Raw genomic sequence first — 13,665 nt, forward strand, 5'->3', positions numbered from 1 at the left:
ACCATTCTGGGCAAACGAAGCATCTTCTCTACGTTTACATACAATTGAACTACGGATTCTGACTGACTTTTCAGTTCTTGAGTGGTTCTTAGCACCCTTGCAGGTCCCGCCACCTCAGATAAACCAATCCAGCCTGGTAATGAGTATAAGCCCCTGCCACCACGAGTACATGAAATAGTTGGTGGCTGTGGCCAGCAATGTCAAACTTCCCAGGCATCCATCTTTCTGGAACTCTCATGGCATATATCAGCGCTCCAATGCCGTAAAATATGCCCATCAAAAGTTCATATCCAGTCGTATGAAGCGCCTCAGGTTGGTGCCAAAACAAAACCAGCTTGTGTAGAATAGGTACCGCACCTGACAGGCCCATTCCGAAAAATAGAGATGCTCGAATAACTCGATATTCTGGAGTCTGGAACACAGGAAGTAGGGAACCCAAGATTGTGCCAATTCCCAGGAGGGTAATAAATCCCAGGTACAAATTGCAAAAGAAGGGGTAACACATGAAGGAATAATAGACCGGAGGGTAAAATGAAGTTGATATCAGGGCAGCAATACCGGCATAGTCGAACCTCAGCATGATGTATGATAAACGCTCTGAATGGCAAGAAAGTAAATGACATGTGCTGCTTGCTAACAAACAAAACATTGCCCCACCAAGGAAGGCATAGAATGGCCAGCGCGTTATTGGTCTCACCAGCAATGGTGCTAATATATTTGCCACATCTTCCTTTACACTCCGCTGCAAAAATTGAACAATATTGAAATATCAGTTTACTAAGAGGCAGCCTAAGAGTAGCTAGTTGATATGCTATGGCTTAGTGGAAAGAACCACATTAGACTTAACAGTATTACTACTTAACTATGTCAATTATAATAATAAAAGAATTACTACATTACTATGTTTTCAGTTATGATGAATTCATTTACCTTCCTGTATTATGAAAAAATGAGTGGGGTAGCAACCAGCCCAGCCCCATAAGAAAAAATAAATAAATTATAAATACCACAAACACACCCCCAGAAAGAGTAAAAGTAAACCTCAAACCAAAGACAATCTTATCGATAATTATCAGAGCAAGGAAAACTTTAGATTTACATTTTACAGGGTGAAGTATTAAAAGCAGTAATATTATTTGGAAGAATTCTTATATTTAAGTATCAGTAGTAACTCCAACTTTCTAACAGCTTCATGTCCTCTTTTTCTTTCTTTTTCTAAGGATACATGACAGGTCCATGAGATACACACCCCATAATGAACTTGTGAATTCCTAGCCAAGCAAATTCATCTTGATGGCATTTATTACAGATCGAATAGGTATCACAATAAGATGAAATCAAACTAAACAAGCAATACATTGTGTCTGAATAGTTATGGTTATCATTCATACATGTGCAGCCTATGAAGACAGTAACCAGTAGTTGAATAAGACATTCTTACCAGTACACAGACATCTGTATGGTTGCTGTGAGAAAATCGCTCAGGCAGGCAGTTGTTCAGGAGGTCAATAATATGCCAATTAGAGGGGGAACGTAGCAAACCATCTCGCAGTTTGTGCAAATCAGGCATATGCGGCAAAGAAGGAAGACAAGTTAAAAGTTCTGCTTGTAATTTGTGCAAATCAGCCTTCCTCAGCACATCAGGCAGATTCTGTAAGGAATGTAAATCTACAACCTTGGGAACTTTGGTTGCAGTATAAATGGTCAGCGCAAGGAAGAGGAAGAACCCTATCAAATGCCTATAACAAGTGGGAAAATCAAAATCCTGTTCAGTAATCTTTTATAGCTTCTTTTTCTCAATCAGAATGTCAGGATCAGGATAACATAGACAGAACATTTAGCAAAGCAATGAACCAATAACATAAAGGAACCAGCAATAACATGAAATAAGATCTGAAGGTAGTATATTTGTTCACGTGCTACGACAGCAGTTGCCGCTTCAGTAAAGGTTTAGTAAGGAAATTCAAAGAGTAAAACCAAGTGGTCAGCCTAGTACCTAAACACCTTCTAAGGCACAATCATAGAATGCATAGTTTACTATTTGATTATGACTTACCTAGTATTTCTCATCATTTTCTCAAGGATGCAAGTTTTTTCTTAATTTTGTGGCAATTGCATAGATCAGTTTTCCTGAGCCAGAATGTAAATGACTGAATTAGCATTCTTATCCTTGGTCAGATTGCGCGGTAGCACTCATAAAACACTTGATGTAATCATCATCAAATTTCTATTAATCATAATAATCGATCCAATAACCCTTTCAAACAAAGAACAATAAATGGTACATTTTCAGCCTGTAAAGATCCTCATCTTAAGACAGCAGCTAAATAACTGATTGACCTCTTTTCAACAAAACTTGAAGGACCTTAGACTGCAGAGTGGCTAATACTGCCCTCAACAATGAAAGTTAAAAGAACTTTGAGTCCAAAATTCAATTAATCCAAAACCTCTATAAGGAAAAAAGTTATCGCAGAGCATAGCATCTTTTCTAATCTATAGTACCATAAAATCAAGCCAATTAAGCAAAGAAAAGAATCAAGTCGAACTTTACTCTATGAAAAATGAAAGCAGAGTAGTAAGAGGATTGTTAAAAGTGAAGAACGGTAACTCTTACGTCCAAACATTTAGGGTCTCATTGTGAATTGTGAAGATGCTGAGCAATGCTTGCTTCAATGGCCATTCGGCCCGGTAATGACCCAGAATGTATTCGTTGTCTTTCAAATACCCAGGCAATGAATGATACTCCACAAGCTGGTACTTCACTTTCTTCCATAATCTCTTTCCTTTCCCTTCCTTGGAAGGAGACAATAATTGATTATCCTCATTACCAGTCAATTTCTCTTTGCCCTTATCCATCTTCACATTCAATTCGTTATCTGTCTACACAAAATCTTGATTAAGGTGAATAAACAAACAGATCCGAGTCCTAACAATAACAAAATGAGAATTTCGTAGAGAAGTTGCTAATACAACATACAATTCAAGAACCCAACAGAGATGATGACGTGTTTCTTGATCGTAGAACCCTAACCCTTAATCTTTGGACGAAATTAGGGGATGGGATTCTTGGCATGAAGAAGAAGAAGAGAAGAAAAGCTCTTATGTAACCAAATTTAGGTGGAATTTAATTTCACAAGAAACTTCGACGTGGTCAATGCAAGTGCAACATATACAAGACGCAAAAGGCGGACAGTAAATTGATAAAACGACTCATCACATTTTTTTTGTCATCAATAAATTAAAATAAAAGTTCAAATAGTTAAATAATTAAACTACTAAAAATTTCATTAAGAAAACCATTAAGACTAAAATGCTTCGAATTTTTCTTTAAAATCAATTTTTATCTTTTTTAAATCTCACTTATGAAAATACATAAATTAGGTTGGGGCTGATGACATTGGCGGAGCCACCTTGTACTAAGGCGTTTATCCGAATCTCATTCGGCGGAAAATTATATTATTTATACATGATTGAAATAATTTATTTATTTTATATATATAGTAGATATTAACCCTCTTTGGCTACTTCGTATTTTTATTTCTACAGTTTTTGAATCCCTTATTAAAAATTCTGGCTTCGCCACTAGCCGATGAGATGCCTTGATTGAAAATAGATGCGGAGATGCTGAGGTGATTTTGTTTGTTGGTGGTTTTGGCACGATTGCGCCAATGCCAGATTTGTCAAACATATACTTACAAAATTTATTTGTCTTTTGGTGCTTACAAATTGCATGTTCTACACAGTTTTATTATTATTATTATTATTATTATTATTTAACTGTAAGAAATTAGTATATTCACATGTTATTTAAGTATTTAATTACTTTTATAATAAATTAATATAATTTGATTACATTAAGCAAATGGTAAATACACCTTTCCTTTTATTTTATATAGCGATTTATTTGGCCATTTTATTTAACAAATAAAAATAATTTCACGTACTAAAAAGTATTATTAGAGCTTGCAATATTAAGGTTTAATTTTTAGAATAAATTCGAATATCTTTCATTATTAAATTTATGAAAATAAACTTTATATAAATAAAATCTAGATATTAAAATGGGAAAATTGTATAAAATAACAAACTATTAATTCAAATCAAATGTTATAACCACAATTTCATTTTATTATAATATGTAGCAAACACTTTGTCATCGCCTCTCTTCCCAGAAATCTCGCTCGTCACTCTCCCGGATCTCGCTCGCCACTCTCCCTCGACTATCTCACTTTATACAAACACAAATGTATAAATTGTGTTTTTGTTTGTATAAAACGAGCGAAAACTGTATATACAAATACAAATACATATATTTTCATCATATACACTTATAATTATACAAAAACAGATCTTCCGCTATCAGTTCTCTTTTGCCTTTCTCTCTTTCTCGCTTTATACAAATTGGCAACCAATGTGAATATTATCATCAACCAACAAGAAAAAACTTACAATCTCAGAGCATCCCACCTCAGTACCTAAACTGGTATTTGAGGAGTGACCTCATCAACTCAAACTAATTACTATGTATAATTTGTGTTGTATAAAGCGAGAAAGATTTGATATACAAATATTTTATTTCGATTCAAGTGTATCCATTCAAATTTTATGCAGATATACAAACATAAAGAACATAAACATATATATAAACACAATTTCCATAGACATAGACGCCCGATTTATACAAATTGATGCGATTATACAAATCAGATGTCTGTGATTTTATATAAATCAAAGTTGCTTGCGATTTTTATACAAATCTGATGCTCCATAGCAAACATAAAATTTGCTATGGAGCGCAATTATGCAAACTATAGTTATAGCATACAAATATGATTTTTATGTTTGCTAAACCTAAAATTTACTCTAATAAATATGATGAATCAAAGGGTTTATTGTAAAATAATTCAAGAAACTTTTAAAAATTGTTGCTGTAAAACTGTTTTTACCTTTTGAAATACTATTATTCTGATTCTTATAACCTTTTATTTTTTGACGGATCTGAAATTGTTGCATATACAGTGGATTAGTGGTTATATATGCAAAGTCAAGACCAAAAAAAAAAAAAAAAAAAAAGAGAGAGAAAGATATTAGTATAAGCAAAGATTGAGAGTTGCAAACCTTATGATGGGCCATGTGTTATTGGAACTTGGCATATTCCAAGCCCAGTTGATTTATTATTCTTTTGGACCTAATTGTCATGAACAACCACGTATCATGTCAATTGTCACATATTTTGCCATGTAAGAGCCTTACATAAAAGTGAAAATTCTAGAGCCATGAAAAATTATTTTGTTTTTGGGAAAAAATCGACATCTTTAACAAAATTTGGTACAAAAATCACTTAAAATATCTTGGAAGATTATAGGCACACGGAATTCTAAAGAGCTAACAAATATCTCGTATTTTCCAGTAGTAAAGTAATTATCTTGAGTGCATGTAAAATCGCGATCAATTTATCAAGTATCGTGCAATGCATTTAGTTGATATGTAAGGTCCAATAGTATCGTTATAAAATGAATGGAAAAAGTATTTTCTACGTAATTAGTTCATAAATCATATTCCCTTTGTCCCTAATTACTTGTCCACTTTTGAATTGACACACCTATTAGAAAAGCAATAATTGACATAGTGAGTTTACTATTTTACACCTATTAATTATGAAGTGATGAATTAAAAAGAAGTTCTACTTTTTTCAAAGTAAATAATTGAGGATATAATAGGTAAAAAAAATTTATCCTTTCTTGATTTGTCAAAATGGACAAGTAATTAGGGACAGAGAGAATATTAATCTCAATTTAGTGCGAAATTTGAATTTTGTCATGCCCAAATAACTATACAAAGAAAAATATCAAATAGAGGGGGTAAAAATATCAATTTAGTAATGAAAGGTCTTTTTTTTGTCATACCTTTAATTATGTGAATTAGATTTACGTATTAGTCATGCACTTCAAATTTGTGTGTTAAAATCTACAAAAAGAAACAGAGCACAAAACGGCCTTTTCTCAATTCAGAGTGCAATTGTGAGAGCATGAAGTACCAACGTGGTGGAGTGCCTTGAAGAATCACGAGCTAATATCAAATATGCACATGTAAGTCACATTAAATCTGGTGATTAATTTGGCCAATTCGTTTGACCTGACCACTACACAGAAGTGCTTACATACAGAGAGCTAAGAATAGGGACACTAGCTAATTGCAATTTGAGGATGGTTTGACTACGCTAATCTTCATCCGTGGACTCCACTGGCTTGTGATAGAGTCAGAATTTTCACTAAAGAGATTTACTCTATTTAAAGAAGTAAAGTACCAAAAAAGATAAGACGATGCCATCTATTATTATATATATACATAGCAAGTAATTTTAATTTTGAATTATGTAGGTACTTTTCCATCTAATGAATTTCGATTGAATCCCTTACTGCCACATAGCTCCAAATCATACTAAAAGAGATGTTTTGACATTATTTTACTTTTGGAAAACAGCACAAGCACTATTAGTTTAATTTAATTAATCTGCACTTAAGATTTTAAAAACAAAGAATTAAAAGATATGGAGTACAAGAAAAGTATATTAATTGTTAATTACTTATTGACAACAGAAAAGTTAGCCATCATGCCAACAAATGACAACAACTTGTGGTTGGTAAACGGTGTGTTTTAGCACTTCCACTCGATCGGTCAAAGTAAAAAAGTGGAACGACATACATATATACAGAGAAGTCCATTTAAGGCAAGTGGATTTCCAAAGATATATACATGATGAGTCACAGTAGACATTAGACGATATAGACTAAAATTCACAAAGGTCATCAAATAAGAACAACAAAAAATATATATATTTTTCCTTCTTTTTTTCTAAGGATGATTTTCGGTAGAAAAAGATTTTTTTTTGTCATCGTTAATACTAATAAGACGCTAGAAGCACTCACCTTTTTATTGATTTGTCTTATTTATATCGAGGGTATTTTTGAAATTCCAAGTTTCTTTGTCCATATGTTTAGTTCATATCAGGATATTTTTGAAATTTTAATATCATGTTTTAAAGATGCTTTACATATATTTTTATGCGTTTGGTCCCAGATCAATAAAACATTACTTTTAGTATGATTTATTGAGCCGCCACGTTAACTCACAAGTTGCACTAGTTAATTTTTATTTTTGTTTTTTTCCTCTATACTGGAACTTTTTGACTCTTGGGAGTCTGCTCTATCTTCTTCTACTTAATTTTTTTTACTCATATCTTTTGTGGTATCAAATTAAGAGAAGAGTATGGTCACCAACTAACTAACCATCGCATACGCTAACGCCCCTCGTTTTCAGAAATAATAAAAAAAAAACAAAACATATAGACCCTTTAATTCATCACACTTGTTACACATGTACATTATTAAGCATGGCAAAACATAAATGTTGGTTAACGAACTTGGAGGCAAATAAGAACCCCTTACTGGAGCATCCATTTGAAATGAATCTATCACATGCACCAGTTTAATTTGTCATTGACTAATATATCCACATCATAATATAAAGTCCTAAACGACCTAGCACTTGATAAGGCCGGAGAGGGGTTTTTTACTCTGTGCGCACTCAAAAAATAGTGATAGTAGGGTTTTTCAATTAAAAAAAAATAATCGATAAGGCTTCTAGTTTGTTCAAAATCCAAGCTTAATTAAGATTAACTCTTGGAGCTACATATCGTTTAGGGTATGAGAGAAAATAATACATGTAATATTAGTTGGCTGTTTATAATTTTAAAATTAAATATTGTTACGTCTCGTACTAAAGTTATTTTGTAAAATCTCATATTAAATCAAGCTATGTTCTATAAATTATTATATCGGAGGGAGTAAAATGTCTTTGTTTAGCGTCTTTGGCTCTCCACATTTTAGGACTATGAAGAATAAGTTTATTTATTTCTCCTCCGCCAAATCAAATTAAATTAACGCCTTGCTTGAAATACAATGTTTGATTCTTCCTAAATACTTTTTCTCTTATACTTAATTAGTAGGTGTTTGACAGTACATCTTTCACTTTAAAATTATGAAATTAGAATTAAATATAAAATTGTGTTTGATCATATTTTTGCGTAGAATAAAAACATTCATATTCCAAAAAAAGAAGTGGTATTTTAACAACGTAGCAGTTGAACTGTATAGGTAATGGACGGAGATGCTGAGGCACACGCACGACGGTTTTTAATTTTGCTTTTGAAAGAGAATACTATTTTTTTATATTTATAAATAATTTAACTTTAATACTTGTTTTATCCTAAAAAAATAAAATTATATAAATATAAATATTTATGATTTTTTTCCTTCACTTCATGCTAAATTATAGTGTACACGTGAATTAAAAATGACGGAATACAACAACAATTTTCTTAAAATTTGACAATGATTTATAATTTAGGACGCTCTAATTATGATATATTTGATTTGAGCACTTTAAACACTAGATAAATTATTCTTATTAGACACTTCTTATTCATAATTTTTAAAATAAATTATTGTGCATGTTTTTAAGTATCCATATAAGTTAATCACATAAGCTATATATCATTCTTTAATTGTACATAATAACATCAATTGAAATAAATATGATTATTTACAACTTATTGAGGACAACTAAAAAAGTGATATATTTTAAGTGATTGATGTATTTACTTAATGAGTGTATGAGAACATGCACAAATTTGTAAGAAGATTTTGAATCGAAAATGTCTAATAGAAATATTTTATCATGTGTTTTGATAATTATTTGAGTGTCTAAATCTATATTACTTTAAAAGCATAAAAATCGTTTAAAATGTTGATTGGACTTTTTGTTTTTTGATTAAAAGAGTTTATAATAGACAAAAATTGACAGATGCTATTTTCCTCAAATCATTATTTAATTATCTTTATATTATCTAAAATCAAGGAATTCTAAAATTATATGACAAGAGGAAAAACAAGGAGTCCTAAAAATACAGTAATAGGAAAATGTATGATAAGAGATATTAAAAAAATTAATAATTAAGAAGTTCTAAAGTGCATCACAAAAGATAGAAAAGCAAAATAGAATCATATCGGGGGAAATTAGGAATTTTCCCATAATAGCATGGCCTAAAATTTGGCATAAACGAAGTCCATATTTTATTTTTTGATTTCTAATAGCATAATTATTCTTTTTAAAGATTTCTGTGATGATCTTCATATAAAATAATATTTATTTTAACATATTTTTATTATAATTTATAAACATAAAATATAGTACTAACAAAATATATACAGAAAAATTGTAGCTTAAAAATTAGAAGTCTCAAAAAGGAGGGTCCACATGCCACTCTCTGACTTTCAGTCTCTCACCTGCAGACGTGCGTAGATGTTTTATTTTATTGGTTCATTTCTTTTGCAAATTAAACAATAATTCATTAATTCATATTATTTTAATATTAAATAAATATATAAAATAATAATTAAATTTAATATTTTGAAATATAATTAATAAATTTAATTCAATAATAGATATCTTTGATTAAATTCTTTTAAAAACATATTAAATCAACATAGATCAAATAATACATATTACCGCTGTTTTGTAGTATGACAAAACAACAATAGGCCATATAAGCTCAGGTTGTGCGGGGGTGGGGGTGGGAGGGGGGGTTTGGCAGATCTATACTTTTTTCTTACGTCTCTCTATTTAAAGCTACAATCCCTCGCTCATGCTTTCTTCACACGCTCCCTTTAATTTCATTTACCACCAAATTTACTTCATTTTCTGCCACGCTTCCATACATCATTATTCTCCCCTGTTACTACTACTTCTTTAGCTCATATAAACTCCAAAAAAAATTACACAACTGAAAACCGTGCGTACGTAGTTTTTCTTCCCATATTGGTGATTGAATTTCTCTGTGGAATCTTCTGCATCGGTGAGTGTGTAGACTGTCAGAGTGCTCTCTGTTTTCATTCCTTTATTATTGCTTGACAAGTCAGTTTTGGAGTAATCAATCATCTTCTTCTATTCATCTTTAACTTCACGCAGAAAGTTGAAACTAAATTTTGTGCTTTTTGATTTAGTTTGCACTCTGTATTATCAATCGATCGACCGACCGGCGGGTGTTTGAGTTTAAGATGGGGAATTGCCAAGCGGCAGAGGCAGCAACAGTAGTGATTCAACATCCAGGTAATAAAATTGAGAGGATTTATTGGTCTATAAGTGCACATGAAGTCATGAGTTCGAATCCTGGCCACTACGTCGCCCTTGTTATCACTTCTCCAACTGAGAGAACACACAATGGTTCGCCCGTCAGGCAGCTTAAGCTTCTCCGCCCCGGCGATACTTTGCTTCTTGGACAAGTTTATCGACTCATCAGCTTCGAAGGTAAAAAAAATAATATCTCAATTTATTTTTCGTTCAATAATTTCTTATCATTAATCTGATCGATCATTTTTTTTTTCAGATGTACTAAAAGAGTTTGCTGCAAAAAAGTGTGTGAAACTTGGCAAGTTACTCAGGGAAAGTGGAGGCCTTGTTCTCGATTCAAAGAAAATCTCCGTCGATTCTTCAGCAGTAAAAAACAAGCCCAAAATGGTGAATGGAATCCCAGCTAAGGTAATTAATTTTTACAACAAATCCTTTTAGGACCATTTTTTATTTAGATGTGTTTTAAATTCTCGGGTCTAAGTTAAGTAAGTCACTTTCACCCTTTTAAATATACCCAACGGCCAACTGAATACAAACTTAAATTACTGTTTGGATTTTTTTTCACTTCTTTTGCATTCATTTTAAAGGCTACTACTGCTATAAGATTCTGTTATTCAAATTTTTGAAGTAAAAAATTGGCTTGCAATTAAGGATTCTTTTGTATTTGATCTATGTAGATTTGATGGTATCTTGATAACTTATAAAGCATCTTTCCCTTCCGAAAAGATGAGTGCATAAAAAAGAAGAAGAAGCTTATAACTTATAAATACTTTCACCTTCTCGTAGTATTGTCCACCTTACTATAAATAGTTATTTCAAATTAATTAATTAAAACTTCCCAATTTCACCCTTACAACTAATATTTTTTAAAAGCCTAAGCAGGCTTATAACTTCCAAAATAAATTATTTTTTACAAGAGTGAATAAAAGATAAATTAGCAAAACTATTCATTTTATGATTTCTTAATGGACATGAAATCAACAAGTGTACGATATATGGGATGGAGGGAGTAAGTAATAAACAGAGACGTCTTTAATACCTCGGATAGTGATATTGGGCCTGCTTTCAAGTGTGTCTATTTTCCATATGATGGCAAGTGAGATTATTATTGCACCTATGAGGCCATGATTATCTGAAGATTTGATAGGAATAAATGACATATTTGGTTGTTAGTATTATTTGTCTTAACTCTTAACTACATTATTTTACATATCCCTGAAATAATTGTCTTTATATATAAACAAGGTAAATAATTTGTTAGGTAACCATCCTAAAAATGGTTCCTTATTTTATTTTCCGCTAGTCAATTATTTTCTGAATATACTATTACATTGAGGTTGTTATTGGTGCACTTTTTAAGGAATATGTATTGATCTATCAATTAGGGCGGATGAACCTTAGCCATCTTTTCTGTACAATAATTAAGCTAGTTAGAAGTTTATAAAATAAAGAGAGACTTTGAATCTTGTGATGTTAAATTTGTCAACGTATAATATTAGTGGGACAACATTAGGGTCGGCAAAGATCAAAAGGATACGGAGAAAGGCTGGCTAGAATTATGTTTGTTTTTTTTCCATTTATTTACTTGCTTGGTTTTGTTAAATGAATAATGGAAACCATGTGCTTTTCCTTGGTTAATTATGGAAAGGTATAGTGGAATCTCTATAAGAAGCCATTAAAATGTGTAATGAGAGTCTCTCTCTTGATCATTATAGCATATGTTTTTAATTCCACTTCCCAATTATCTCTGTCGATCATAAAGGGAATCACATGGGTATTTCCTATTAATTTTGGGAGTTGAAACAGAAATTAAAGAATTAAACAAGAGTTTACCAGAATATCAAGTGGTTGTTAATAATTGTTAATGCTGATTAATTGTTTAGTAGTACAGTATAAGATTTTTTAAAATAGCGAAGAGACACTGAATCTGATTTTTCTCCATCTCCAAGCGTTTTTTTAGTTCCAGAGTCCTAATCAGAAACTGTCGTTAGTCGCGTGAACGAAAGGATTGATTACTTAAAGAGATAATGAAAATTACTGAGTAATATTTTCAAATCCTTTGACTTTGCAAGGTTAAGGAATATTGCGATGAAATTTGTGTGATTAGATCATTTGTTTGATAAAGTAAAAGTAGTAATGGTGCGTCTGACAAAGTCGTGACGAGAGAGATTCTGTTCAAAGCATGATGACTAATCTTTTTTATCCAATTGCTTTTTACTACTATTGGTGTTTCTGCAGCTCAATATTCATGCATCTTTTGTGCACTTTTTTGTTCAGATGGAACATGAAACTTATCAACATGGAAGCAGTAGCAGCAGTGGGCAAAGAAGTATGGGAAGACATCATGGTGGTGGGGGGCAATGGAAACCAGCCTTACAGAGTATTGCAGAGATTGGAACTTGAACTATACCCACCATAAAGCACGTCTATACTTCCCTAGCTACCATGGCTAAACCTTTTCCAAAAGGGATAAGAAAAGATAGCAACTCAATTGTCCCGAGCTACTAGTAATTAGTTTAGAAAAGTACCACTCAATTACTACAATGGAGATGAATATTTGACGGATTCGCTCTGAAGAATTGCATCTACTTAGTAGCTGCTTATTTTCAAGTTTCACGTAATTAAAATAATTACCATACTGGTCTTAGCTTACCTATAATTATCATTTGTTTCCATTCGCAAAAGTTATCAACTAGTTGGGCAACTTCAACAGTAAATTCCTATGCGGTCATTCAAATTTTCAAATTGATTTCATACTGGGTCAAAAATTAATGACCAATTAACTCAATTAGCTACCCATATTTGCTACTATAAACTTAAAATAAGCCCATTTTACTTTTATAACCCAGTTTCATCAGTATACCACATCCTTTTTTCTGGTTTTAGCTAATTAAGTAGTTAGAGGGAATTATATGGATTTTGATTTTAAAATACATAATTTTAGGGGTTATGATAGGATATTCCATTTAAAAGAGATTTATTAACTATGTAACTCATCCTTTTTATGAACCACAACAATTCCCCAACTCCAATATAATATTCAAAATATAGAAACATAAATTGGGTTCTTTATGTCTTAGCATTTGCGCAACACCAACACATAGTTATAACTTGTCTTCTATTCGTTAATACAGAACGAGATGTGATCACAAGCTATAAAAGGAAAAAAAGAAATGACTGCTACTCCCATCCTTCACTTTTACTCATCCTTATTGAATTTTGCTCGTCTCTAAAAAAATAATAATAATTAATATCAAGAAAAACATGAAAATAGTGACAAATGGTATCAAACACACTGCACACGTGCTAACAACCAACTTGACTGATTTGTAATTTTGTAAGTATTAACAAAGCAAAGTGCATCTAGCAAAAAGCCAATAATGTTTACGCTAATAACAGAGAAGTAGTAGATTTGTAATAATACAAAAAAACACATCACTTTTTTCCGAGTTTCGTTTTATTTTTTCATTAATA

General features: G+C 31.7%; 2 protein-coding genes across 2 annotated transcripts; one reads left to right on the plus strand and one right to left on the minus strand.

The window, feature by feature from the left end:
* Nucleotides 1-26: 26 nt before the first annotated feature.
* Nucleotides 27-3,144, minus strand: LOC125822469 (heptahelical transmembrane protein 4-like). The gene is made up of 4 exons (XM_049501866.1): nt 2,978-3,144; nt 2,615-2,876; nt 1,442-1,739; nt 27-742 (listed from the first exon to the last, which is right to left on the minus strand). Exons 2-4 carry the CDS (start codon nt 2,854-2,856, stop codon nt 89-91), a joined length of 1,194 nt encoding a protein of 397 aa, XP_049357823.1. The 5' UTR covers nt 2,857-2,876; nt 2,978-3,144; the 3' UTR covers nt 27-88.
* Nucleotides 3,145-9,705: 6,561 nt separating this feature from the next.
* Nucleotides 9,706-12,732, plus strand: LOC125822218 (uncharacterized). The gene is made up of 4 exons (XM_049501599.1): nt 9,706-9,916; nt 10,065-10,368; nt 10,448-10,599; nt 12,469-12,732. Exons 2-4 carry the CDS (start codon nt 10,119-10,121, stop codon nt 12,592-12,594), a joined length of 528 nt encoding a protein of 175 aa, XP_049357556.1. The 5' UTR covers nt 9,706-9,916; nt 10,065-10,118; the 3' UTR covers nt 12,595-12,732.
* The last annotated feature ends 933 nt before the right edge of the window (nt 12,733-13,665 follow it).

This window comes from Solanum verrucosum, unplaced genomic scaffold, assembly GCF_900185275.1.
Source record: "Solanum verrucosum unplaced genomic scaffold, falcon-dt-bn FXZP01000103.1, whole genome shotgun sequence".
Lineage (NCBI taxonomy): Eukaryota > Viridiplantae > Streptophyta > Magnoliopsida > Solanales > Solanaceae > Solanum > Solanum verrucosum.

Coding starts and splice junctions, on each gene's coding strand:
- LOC125822218 (XM_049501599.1), top strand. CDS start 10,119: ATGGGGAATTGCCAAGCGGCAGAGGCAGCAACAGTAGTGATTCAACAT. Junction 10,369..10,447: donor TCGACTCATCAGCTTCGAAG/GTAAAAAAAATA, acceptor TTTTTTTTTCAG/ATGTACTAAAAGAGTTTGCT. Junction 10,600..12,468: donor TGAATGGAATCCCAGCTAAG/GTAATTAATTTT, acceptor TTTTTTGTTCAG/ATGGAACATGAAACTTATCA.
- LOC125822469 (XM_049501866.1), bottom strand. CDS start 2,856: ATGGATAAGGGCAAAGAGAAATTGACTGGTAATGAGGATAATCAATTA. Junction 1,740..2,614: donor GAGACCCTAAATGTTTGGAC/GTAAGAGTTACC, acceptor CACTTGTTATAG/GCATTTGATAGGGTTCTTCC. Junction 743..1,441: donor ATACAGATGTCTGTGTACTG/GTAAGAATGTCT, acceptor CAATTTTTGCAG/CGGAGTGTAAAGGAAGATGT.